Source organism: Protobothrops mucrosquamatus, unplaced genomic scaffold (assembly GCF_001527695.2).
Source record: "Protobothrops mucrosquamatus isolate PMUCROS unplaced genomic scaffold, P.Mucros_1.0 scaffold4767, whole genome shotgun sequence".
NCBI lineage: Eukaryota > Metazoa > Chordata > Lepidosauria > Squamata > Viperidae > Protobothrops > Protobothrops mucrosquamatus.
Genome location: NW_015390659.1, coordinates 1 through 12,673, shown reverse-complemented (window position 1 = coordinate 12,673; position 12,673 = coordinate 1). Strand labels below are relative to the sequence as shown.

The 12,673-nt window shown below is 38.8% G+C and overlaps 1 protein-coding gene across 1 annotated transcript; it reads right to left on the bottom strand.

Annotated features, from left to right (window-relative positions):
• Window positions 1-3,231: 3,231 nt before the first annotated feature.
• Window positions 3,232-7,160, bottom strand: PELO (pelota mRNA surveillance and ribosome rescue factor). Its single transcript, XM_015828653.1, has 2 exons — window positions 6,435-7,160; window positions 3,232-4,125 (listed from the first exon to the last, which is right to left on the bottom strand). Exons 1-2 carry the CDS (start codon window positions 7,158-7,160, stop codon window positions 3,694-3,696), a joined length of 1,158 nt encoding a protein of 385 aa, XP_015684139.1. The 3' UTR covers window positions 3,232-3,693.
• Window positions 7,161-12,673: the final 5,513 nt, after the last annotated feature.

Below are 12,673 nucleotides of genomic sequence, written 5' to 3'. Positions count from 1 at the left end.
AAATGAATTGTTCAAATCAATTAACATAGAAAGAAAAGCAGCACAATCATGTCCTTAGTGTATGCTTGTATAGCCAGTGCACATTTTATTCATAAGCTCACCATTTTTGCTCTAATACTAAATATATATTGTAGTAAATAATATTTTTCCCTTCTTCTCTTTGAACCAAACAGTTATTTGAATACCAACCATAGTTTGAAGTCTTCTGGTAAAAAGTCAGACAGTAGAAAACCTTATCTTGGTCCACTATTCAATAATCGTCTAACAAATGCTTCTAATTTCCTTCCAGATTTTTGCTGCTAAAGCTATTTCAATATTATAAAGCTAATGTGTTTAGAATCCTCTGCCATCTGAAAAATATGCTTGTTGGCATTCATTGTGGAATTTTCCTCAAGCCCTATTAACCAACTTCAATCTGAACTATTTAAAGGCTACATCAGAAATGTGTATTGCTATTAATTTCACACTTGGCTAAAAATCAGAATTTCTGATAAAACCTTACACAAAGCTTTCTATTTATCAGTGAAACATGCCTATTTATTCCTATAACCATAAAAGAACTTTTGTTTAAGTTCTCTTCTAGTTTTTCTGTCTACATCTTTAGCCTTTGCTAAAGAAGAAAGTGATATTTTCAACTATTACTCATAAACAATAAATACATTAAAATACTGTTCTATCTATTAAATGCAGGCAACAAGTAAAACACAAATAAATATTTTGCAGAAAGCTTAAGTCACACAATCAATATTTCCTTGGATTTAACAGTAGACCATTAAAATCTAGCATGTAAGATTGTTCTCTTCAGAGTAACATATACATTAGAAGTAATTTATTCAGACTGCATTTAAATGGACAAATAAGTCAAATGTATCTTTCTAAGTGGATAAAGCTGAGGAATCTGGGGTGAAGCTCTGGTGCATAAAAATGGAACTTGTATACAACCCAAGGCAATATAACATGGTAGACTAGAATTTGATCATGTTGCTATGACATACACCACTATGTCGTTTCAACTGTGGGTTGATCTGGCTTCAGACAATACAGCAAAGTGAACAAATATATCTATATTTATAAAAAAATTCTCTCTCTCTCTGTTTACTTATTCTTTGAAAGAGAATTTGCTTATAATTTCTTATAGATGGAATGTGTAATGAATTTCCAACAGCTATTTACTATATTTAGCCAAAAGGTAGAAAACTCTAAATTTAAAATACTATCCGCTCTCCCCCAAAATAGTATTTTGAGTGTATATATACACACACGCACACACACACACAATGACAAAATTTCTGTATAATCCCAATTTCTGTTCTTTCAACCCAGTTAAAACCAATTCTAAGTATTTCTCTCCCCCCTGCAATAAATATGTAGTCATGATATATTTATACATGCGTGTATAGATAATTTAAAGAAGCCATACGTTCTTTAAAAGGTGGGATGAGGACAAGAATAAATTCATATTAATTGAATTAATAGTTTAATAAAAAAATAATTGGTTCCAAAATTTGGGACTGCAACTTCCTCACTGTTTCTCACAGAAATAACAAGAAAGAAAAAAGATAATCAGGAAATGGGATCGGTGAGGTAAAATGGTAGCTGCCCTGGGAAAGGATGAAAAGAGAAAGAGAGGTGCAAATCTGGATGGTGATGAGACCATGGAAAGAAATAACTGGCCAGGGATGGAAAGAAAAGGGAAAGAAGTCTTGTTATGCATTACAGAAAAGATTAAATTCACCAGGTAAGCAGTCCTATCAAACAAGAGGATACAGGGAAATCTTCACAGACGCCATGCTTTTCACCTCACCTACAGCTGTTCCTGCCTTTCCTTCCCAACAGTTCTTTTATTCTTCCCACCAAATGTAAGGGGTTCCTCTTCTATTCACAGGAAATTCCAGGAAAACCTGAACCACTACAGACAGAACAAGGCATCCCCATTTCAATTCTTAGGAAGCATAAATGAGCCCTTAAGCTATGATAGAAATTGATCATCTTTTGGTGACTGAGGTGCACTTAACATTTAAGAGAAACCATAAATGAAGTACTGATGTACATAGGTTGAATTGGGATTTTTGTTCTTCTAAGCTTTGGGAAAGCTTGCAATACAATTAATGTGTTTTTCTCAAAAAACCACTCAGAAAACCACACTATCCAAACGTAATCAAAGGAAGCTTAGGAGCTGCATCTGGATAGGTTTTGCCCTCATGATCATGGTGGGGTGTGTGGAGAAAGGCAAATTAGTGAAAGGTTCTACTTCTGACTGATTCTAGATCAGCGGTTCTCAACCTATGGGTTGCGACCCCATTTGGGGTCGATCGACCATTTCACGGGGGTCGCCAAGTAAGGCTGTCCGCCATTTTTTCCCCCTTTTCCGGCGGGTGCCTTACCTCCCTTGAGCTGGGCCAGCTGGTGGTCGGCCTGCTCCATCTCTGCCGCTTGCCAGCTACGCCTCGGCCGGCGCAGGGGGCGGAATCACGCATGCGCGGCGTTCCCGGGCAGGGAAAGTCCTCGACTTACGACTGGTTCGGTAGTCCTTGACTTACGACCGGTTTAGTCCTCGACTTACGACCGGTTGGGGGTCGTGGCATTAAAAAGGTTGAGAACCACTGTTCTAGATGCTTCTGTTTCCCAAAGACTGAGAATTCCATTTCCCTAGTTTTATTCTATCAGCTACAAAATATACTGTGTCCTAATTAGGGATCCCCAACCCCCAGTCTGTGGACTGGCACCAGTCCGCAGCATGCCAGAAACTGGTCCACACAAACAAGCGAAGCCCCATCCACAGGATGCAGGCAGCACATGAAACCACACCCCCTATGGGCTGTGGAAAAACCTCTCTCCACAGAACCGGTCCCTGTTGCTCAAAAAGTTGGGCGCTGCTGCCCTAGAAATTAACTAATCCAAAACAGTTCTGTGGTTTGAATATATAAATATGTCATAGCTGCAAGCCTCATTGTGCAAGGATAAATACAAATAATCAGGCACAGTGTTTATGTTAAGCATGTTAACTGGAACTGAGCTATTTGGTTAGGTTTACCAAAGCAGCTTAGAAATGTTTCCATTGCAATTGAATCTCCTTTCAACTCTTAAAAATAGTGTACACTCAGTTATTTAATAATATATTGTTAGATCTTATGTGATCTCTTATCCCATTAGCTATGTCAATAAAGTTTCATTTAAAACTATGAATTTAAAATTTCATTTATAATAAAAGAAAATGTTTGAAGTCAGTTGCTAAAATGGAAACATCTGATGTCCCCCCCAATAAGTACATAAGTTAATAATTTTCAGAGTTAAAAATATGACATTTATACTTGCCACATGGTTTTTGACTGTTTGTGCTGAGTGAAAATTTTGTCTTTTCAACATAGTCTTTAGCAAAAGCTTATACAAATAAGCATGTTATTCTTCTTGTCTGATACCAGTTTATTATTTTTGCATGTTCCATAAAGCACTGCAATTGTTTGCCAATTAGTTAGGTCACCCCAGTTTTGCTAGGGGAACTCCATTAGCACTATTACCACAGCAACAAAAATGCATAAATATCAAGTAAACAAAATGACAATTTGGCTAGTCATTTTAAAAAATATTGTTCTCTATTTTTTTTTTGGTAAGCCATTTACTATTGGGAACAAATATTATAAAGGAAAAGTCTCATTATACAATAGGATAAGAAGGGTACATATTTCTCCATCATCAATCATCTTCAGAACTAGATTCATCTTCCTGATCAGAAAGTTCTGCAACAGGAAAACGCAGAATAGCAGCTACACCTGTCAGTTGTCCAAGCTGTTCCCCAGATACATGAAGGCTAGAGAAGATGCGAACTGTGCCCATATTCTCACGCACACTATCTACGAGCCGGACATATCGACTACGAGTAGCCACATCCTGATGCCTAAAAAGTTCATCGCTGATCAATAGAGTATCAATAGCCATTGCTTCATTAGCCTTTTCCACATGTTTGAGACCATAAAAGGCCCGATCAGGCTCATGTTGTAGCATTTTGTAGAAATCATCTAAAGCTTTGACTTCACCAGCTGCTTTGGTATCAGCAAGTCGACTAGTCACAGCTGGGTCACAAAGAGCTTCTTTCAGTGCGTACTTATGTCCAGATGAAGAATGCACCTAGAGTATGAAAAATAATAAAAAATATGTAGCATCTGCTATGATAATTAGTTTCTTTTGGAAACTGAATTCCCAGGAACAAGTACAGGAACAACAAGAACAAGTACAGGAACAAGTTGACTTACAGTCAGTCATTTAGTAATCATTCAAAATTACAATGGCACTGAAAAAAGTGACTTACTATCATTCCTTGCACTTATGACTGTCACAGGATCCCTGATGGACACATGATCAAAATGTGGGTGTTTGGCAATTGGTATGTATTTATGATAGTTAATTGGGGCCATGTGATCATAGTCTGCAACTTTCCCAGCCAGCTTCCAACAAGCAAAGTCAATGGGGGAAGTCAGATTCACTTAACAATCACGTGATTTACTTAATAACTGCAGTGATTTTGCTTAACAAAGGTCATAAAATTGGTCATCACTCACATAACTGCGTTGCTTAGCAATGGAAATTTGGTGCCAATTGTGCTTATCAGTCAAAGGCTACCTGTAAAAGTTTTTAAAATATATGGAAAACATTTTTATATATTTTTCTTACCTGGGGAAAACAATTTATCAATCTGAAAAAAAACCCGGCAGATCATTCAAAAAGACAATCCAAGTAGTCCTCGACTTACAACCACAACTGAGCCCAAAATTTCCATTGCTAAGTAAAACAGTTGTTAAGTGAGTTTTGCCCCATTTTATGATATTTCTTGCCACAGTTGTTAAGTGAATCACTGCACTTGTTAAGTTGTAACATGGCTGTTAAATGAATCTGGTTTCCCCATTGATTTTGGTTGTCAGAAGGTTGTAAAAGGTGATCACATGCCAAAGGGACACTACAACCATCATAAATACATGCCAGTTGTCAAGTGTCCGAATTTTGATTATCTGACCATAGGGATGCTGTGGTTGTAAGTGTGAAAAATGGTCAATTTTTCAGTGCCATTGTAACTTTGAACAGTCACTAAATGAATGGTTGTACATCGAGGACTACCTGTATATACAACTGCTGAAAAACTACAAGAATACAATGTGTTATTCGGATTTTGCTCTGAGGTTACCTTTGTCAGCCAGGAGTATTGTATTAAGTATATTAACTGGGAAATATGTCTAGTTGAACTTTAGAGGTGTGCTTTTGCATAGATAAGAATCAAGCTCCATATCCCTTCATAAACTACATATTAATCTCAAACCAGTTCTGATTTGTTTTGTAATAAACTAGTACAGATACTCCGGATGACGCGTCCGGCCTACAGGCCGGCAGTTTGACGCCCCTGAACTAGTAGAACAATGAATCATTTTCTCATTAAACAGCTTATCTTGAGAAAGAATCTCAAGCAGAATAATAGGAATCGACATCTATAAAGGAGCTAAGATTGCATGTACAGGTAGTCCTTGACTTACAACAGTACCTTTAGCAACTGTTCAAAGTTATGACAGCACTGAAAAAGTAACTTAAGGCCGTTTTTCACACAACCGTTGCAGCAACCCCTTGGTTATGTGATCAAAATACAGGTGCTTGGCAACTGGTTCATATTTATGATGGTTGCAGTGTACTGGGATCATGTGATCAGCTTTTGCGACCTTCTGACAAACAAAGTCAGTGGGGAAGCCAGGTTCACCTAACAACCATATTACTATCTTAACAACTGCAATGATTGACTTAACAATTGTGGCAAGGAAAGTCGTAAAATGGGGCAAAACTCGCTTAACAAATGTTTCATTTAGCAACATAAATGTTGGGCTCAGCTGTAGTCGTAAAGTGAGGACCACCCATACATTGTATAGTTTAAATCAGAGCAAACACATTCAATTAAACATACATATTAGGGCTTCACTGTAAAATTGTTTTAGTTAGCTTAAATATTAGGCCATTCTTTTCATAAACCTATGTTTATAGATTGGGGATTATGACCTAGGAGAGACAGCAACCCCCCTCCCTTTCAGTAAAAAAATCAATCAGAAATAAACACAGGTAGGCCTTTCATAGTCAGATAGATTTAATAATAATAATTATAATAATAAAGTTGGAAGGGACCTTGGAGGTCATCGAGTCCAACCCCCTGCCCAGGCAGGTTATAGGCCCATTCATCCTTCTAAAGGGTCTTTTTTTAGTTCATAGACAAATTATGGGCAGATTTAGGTGATCCAAATTTCAGTATAAGTGTCATTAAAATTACATAGAAAATTACATTTTTTTAAAAAAAATTACATGGTTAGGTATTTTACATATCCCTTTTCTATACACCACACAATTCCAGTGCATGGCTAAAGATCACTGAAGCTGACGGTATGAAGCACACGTTAACTTCTAATTACCTGTAAGAATTTGGAGCGATTCTCCAACAACAACTTGTTGTCGGTCTTGACAGCCTGCTGGAACATGTAGTCGCAGAACTGCTCTCTCACGAACCCCGGGCTGGCCACCAGGACACACTTGACCACTTCGAAGTTAAGGTGGCGCTGAATGGCCTGCATCACTTGCTCGTAGAACCTCTCCAGGGACCGGTCGTGCTGGGAGCAGTTCCCTCGGCGCTTTCGAGGGATGTTCACCTCGATCTTGGCCCGGGTCAGCGTCATACTGGGGGTGACGAGGCAGACGTGGGCCAACCCTTCCTGCATCACCACGGCGGCCAGGTCGGCGCTCCAGGCCGGGTCGCAAGCTTGCTCGATCCGCTCCAGCACCACGCTGTCCCACTGCTTCTTGGCCAGCGTGAACTGCCGGTTGGGCTCCAGCTCGATGGTGTGATACGCGCCCATCTTGACGTACTCGTTCTCCTGGATGTTGGTGCCTTTGACGCGCAACTGGCAGGCCTGCGAGTCGAAGTCGATGGTCTCCACGCAGAGGGTGAGCGTGGTGCGGATACGGTTGCTGCCCACGCTGCCCGTGGACGACTCCGTCTGCACCTTTCGGATGGTGGAGGCCCGCAGGCTGTCGCCCACCTGCAGCAGGTTGTAGGCGTGCCATATATCCTCGGGGTCCTCGGGCATGAGCGTCACTTGCCCGGCGTTATCCTTCTCGATGTCCTTCCGCAACAGCTTCATCGTGGCTCCAGCGGCCGCAGCCCGGGATCAGCCAAAGACACGCTCCGATGCCGCCGCCTCTCTTCTCGGCCTGCTGCAGGAGCCGGCGCTCGGCCCTGCCGATCGACCCAGCGACCAGCCTCGGGACTCAGCAACGACCGACCCGGGGCGGGCAATGCGGCGGGCGGCCGGAGCGCTAACAAGCCGCGGCCTTGGGTTGCTTCTGGGCGCTCCGGCTAGGCTCCTCTCAGCCCCTCGTTGAATGGCTGGCGTGGAGAGAAGCCATAGCCAAGGGATGGGAAGCGTCGCGGAGAAGGAGGAGGAACAGGCCGGGTCCCGGGCGGAGCGTACACGTGACAAGAGTCCTGAAGGGGAGTGGCGGGACACAAGGCAAAGGCTGGTTGGCTGCCGGCGTCCTCCGCCGCTGGGCTCTACCCGCGAGAGCTGCGGGAAGGAAGAGCTTCCCTTCGTCCGCTGACGTGATTAAGCCGTATTCCGTTAGGGAGAGAGGCTGGGGCCTTGAGTGGAGGCGGAGGCGTAACTGCCGGCGACTTCCCGCCCAAGTAACATTTAAAAGCCCACGTCGGAATGTGGATTTCATGCATCTTGCGCTTCGTTGTCTCTGCAAGCCTTTGATTTGAAACCAAAAAAAGAGGCTTTGGGGACGTAAAGATAAGCAAATGAATCGGTTTTAATCTCACAACACGGTTACGCAGGTCAGCTGAAGCCTGGTTTAGTTAACTGCCCCATTTTCCGCTGCTCGCTTCTGCTAATACAGTAACCGGCTTCTTTAAGGGGTACTTAACCAGGTTGGGAGTTGGTGTGATCCGTGAACAGCCATTCTGACCCAGGTTTTTAGGGAGTTTGTGCACTGAGGTTCATTTCTGTTTCCCATATGAGGTGCCGAGGATCAGAAGACAGGGAGAGGCTCAGTACAATAAAAACAATCTTTTAAAATGCAACATAGAATCATTTTAATATTCTAAGCATCTTTCCCCACCCATTTTCATTAATTGGATTCAAGTTCTTTGAGGAGCAACATACATGTTGGCATGGGATTCAGTGAGAAATGTTGGGTGGGTGTGGGATTAAATGATCATTTGCCATGCTCAAGGAACTTAGTTTAATAATAAAGCATGCTTCCTTATTGATCAGGGCACAGTACTGCCTAAGACCCAAATGGAAGTTAGTAGGTAGTCATTTGAAGGAGCATATTTCTAGGAAAATGATTTAAATAATCAGACATTCCAACACATAACTCCCGCTATGCTCAGATGGAAATTGAGAGTCATCTTCTCTACCACAGCATAAGGGTGGTACATATTTTGTGTGTTAGTTTTAAACTGGAAAACTAGTCTTGGAAAGCAAATGAGGATTTTCTACGAAAATCCTTACTGATATTCAACATTATTATTCATTATGTATGTACAGGAAGAAAAGTCATTACAGGGGAAACGGATCCACAACTTTTTAATTTGAGCAAATTTAAGAGGGAAAAAGCCTTTATGCCATAAGAATAATGGAATGCATTGAATTTCTAATTATATATAAATTGCTTTTATGTGGTTCTGTTGGTTATGGTTTCAGACTTCCACAAGAAATTAATGGTGATTCATTGCCCTTCCCTTTTATGTAACAGAGCAAGATCCAAAATTAAAACCTATCATTAATAGTGTCCATGCCAATGCAGTGTATATATTTTTCCAGTTAATGCAAACTGAGGTAATCTCTGATGGGAGCATGATAACTGAGTATGGAAATATATGAAAAAGAAATATATTTCTTAACTATATAGAAATACTGTTTGCACTTAAATTTTCATGTTAGTTTGTTAAGATGAATGAACCTGTTGAAAACCTTTGAATTTTGTATGAATTTAGCAATCTAATCACTAGTCCTATTCATATTGTTGGATACAGTTTTTACTGGTCTTTGTATAAAGGGATGATGCAAACACGGTGCCAGAAAAATCTTCTGGCATTCTCTACTTTCAGGATGTTTCATGACAGTACATGCCTTATTCTAAATAGCATCTGGTCAGACAGCTATTTGAACTATTCTATTGTTACAATTTTAATATTTACCCAATATCTGAAAAAGATGTATCAACAGCTTTATGTAAGGGCAGAACATCATATGAAATCAACTAGATACCGTTCTTATTACTTTGGCCAGTTGCTACCAATGTGTTTAGTGCTTTTTCTTCAAGCCTTCAGTCTGGAAAGCCTTACACGGGCATTGGGTAGCAATAGGAATGTGTTGGATTATGATTCTGTAAGTTATGTATCTAGCTTGTTGACCTTGCTTCCTTACATAGTTCTAATATTTCAGAGATGATTTACAATACCAGTGTTTATTGGAAGCTTTAACCAGACTGTATATTATGGGAAATGTACTGGGCATTATTTCTGTGATTTTATTTACCAAATGAATGATACATAATGACAGATTTACTTTTACTATCATTGGGACTCAACTTTTCATTGGTTGCTTCGTCTTTCTAACTTTCTGTTCTATGAATTTGGGTTGCTTCAGAACAGTCAGAAACAAGAAATATATCTGAATTCCCACTCAATCTCTAGAAGCAGGAAATTGAAAAGGTCCAAGAACAGACAATCAACTCCTGAAATCTGATACCATATTACAGGAAGAAAGCTTTGTTAGAAAGCTGCAAGCCTATTTATTCTTCTGTCGGGTAATTTAATTATTCAGGAAGTTAGGGATATAGAGGAAAGGTGTGCTCTGTTTGTATGAAGAGGAAAAGAGAGAAAAGCAGCCAGAATTTCTATTGTATAATTCTTTGAGGAAGCAGAGTTAAGATCAGTATTGCTATGCAGGTCCAAATCATGCCTGTGATAGAAAACCTCCAGAGCATTAGCTGTTACTAAATATTCTTGAGCTCTGGCATGATCGCTTTTTATGTGCTGTGCATTTTCAGAGGGGTCTTTTTTGTCACAAGTAAGCATTTAGCATTAATATTAATACTTTTACTACTTACTACACATGTATGTCTTTATAGTGTGTCTTTATATATTAGATTCTAGGCATATGGTGCCAATTGGTAATAGTGCAATTGTGGTACCTGATTTCATAACAGCTGAAGCTCCATGGTTTCCTGTTTTTTATTTTTTTAATTCTTTTAAATAAACCTAAACGTGTGGAAACAAGCATACTGCAAATCAAAGCATCAACCTTCAGTATTATGTAGAAGAATATTTGTGGGCCATACATATACCTTAAAGGCCTTTTGAGAATATAGAAATAGTGAATGGCGGTAACCCAGTGATTTGGGGGTAAGAATTGTTTTTCTCCAAAAGAATAAGAAAAAAAAATCACATAAAAGATCAGAAAAATAAAGGGCATTCTGAGAGTTAGACTAGGTGCTGGGAACAACCTTCAAAAATTGCTTTCTATGCAGTGAGTGTTTACCACTGATTCCATATATCATAGAACAAGTTTTTGAAATTTCAGATGTTCCCACCTCCCCTTGTGGCGGAATGAAAAGTCAGCATATGCACATTCCATATCTTTCATTCTCAGACTTTGGGGTTACTGTTAATTGCATTTGATAGATAGATGTGAATCCTGGTGCAAAGTATCATTCATTTCTTATACAGATTGGTTGCTCTAGGTCTAGGAGCATTCATTTGGCAAAGACCACTGAATTTAATTCATCTAAATTTGTAAGCCCACTTGTTTAAGCAAAGAGAAAACAGTGAGGCTTCTTTCTAAGTAAAATATCAGTGATCTAGATTATATATAATTCAGCATTTATTTTCTTTTAATAAGTGTGTTGAAATCTGCTCAGAAAACATTTTGGAAATCATTTTATGCAAACTAGGGTTTTCTCAACCACCCCAGTTATGCAAAAAGATGTAAAGAGAATGGCTTGCAAAGAATGAGTTACAAAATACATTAAAATCATTGTTATATTGCAATTTTATTATGAGAATGTTTAACTATAGTAACACTTTCCTTATTACTACCTTATTGCTACCTTTGAAAAATGCACTAAAATATCTAAAATATAAAGGTAGTTTTTGCTATTTTAACATACTACATGGTAAGTTTTCCCCCATGGTAAATTTCTGATAAATTTGGTGGATTTCATAGTAAATTTGAGAGCCAGTTTGGTGCTGTGATTAAGGCATCAGGCTAGAAACCAAGAGTTCTTATGCCTTAAAACATAAGGCCGACTAAGAGACCTGGAATCAGTCACTTTCTCTCAGCCTTAGGAAGAAGGCAATGGCAAGCCACTTCCAAAAAGCCTTGCCAAGGAAACTGCAGGAACCTGTCCAGGTAGTTGGCTGGAGAGCAGATTGACTCAAAGGCACCAAATAAATACATTTTTTTGAGTTGATTAATATTTTTTCAATCCATCAGAAAGATTGTTCTACATGTACAAACCCATAATTTATCATTCTTAACATAGTAAAAAAGGGAGCAGTATTTTTCATTAAGACTGAGTTAAGTTTCCAAGAATAATAAAAATACTTAAGCTAATTATAATCTTCCATCGTTTGAAATATATGATAGGCCAAATTTGATGATGTACTTGTAGGACACTCTCTATTTCTGTTGCTAGAGAGACTGGTATTAATTTAGATATACTTTTTGTTCTGATTTTTTTGGGGGGGAGGGGAAATACACCCAAAGTCCAAAGCTATTATTTACTTTGGCATTGAAATAGAAATTATTTGATTAATAAGGAAAAAAAAGAGTTCTTACTAGCATGTTTAGAAGAGATGGTGGCATTTCATAGAAATCTGTTATGTGTAGTGTACTTCACAGTGAGACAGATTAACCACAACATTTTTAATGTATTATTTCAGTAAAGAGCATTGACCATCAGACTGCTTCTTCACTAAATCAAATAACTTCTGAGAAAGATATTATTTGGGATGGTAAGTCTAGAGTAAAACTGAAAACAACAGAGAATTTGAATGACTGGGAATGCCTGCACAAAGTAATTGTTTTAGTATCACGTTGACCTTATAAAAATGACAATGGATTATGCTTGGAAGCAGAATTTGGTCACATATATAGGTTCAATTATAAATTATATTGGCTTAATCACATCTCAATATGTTAACATTTCATAATGTCTTGCTTTAGTTCAAAAGTTGCAATGGAAAAGATAAAGAGTATTTGATTCTTCACATTTATGAGTATAAATGTTTAATTTGAGGAAGGAAAGTTTGGAATGCAGGGTGTATTTCAGGACTATACTTGGTCATTAAACTTGTTTATTCAGCTTTCTACAAATATGCTTGACCCTTAATTCCAGAGACAAGAATACATTTGCAGAAGCTGCGTGGTGTGCTATCTGCACACTTTGAGAAACAGATGATTTACAACAGTGGTTTCTCCTTGTTTAGAACATATTTAGAATATTGTAAAGTGCAGTTTGTAAGACTGTTGAAGATCTTCCAGAAATTTAAGTTACTACAGTATGTAGGAATCAATTTTTGTTGCCCATCTGGGTTTTATATATGTTCATATTTTTCTGGTATTGAAAGGTTTGCATGAATTGG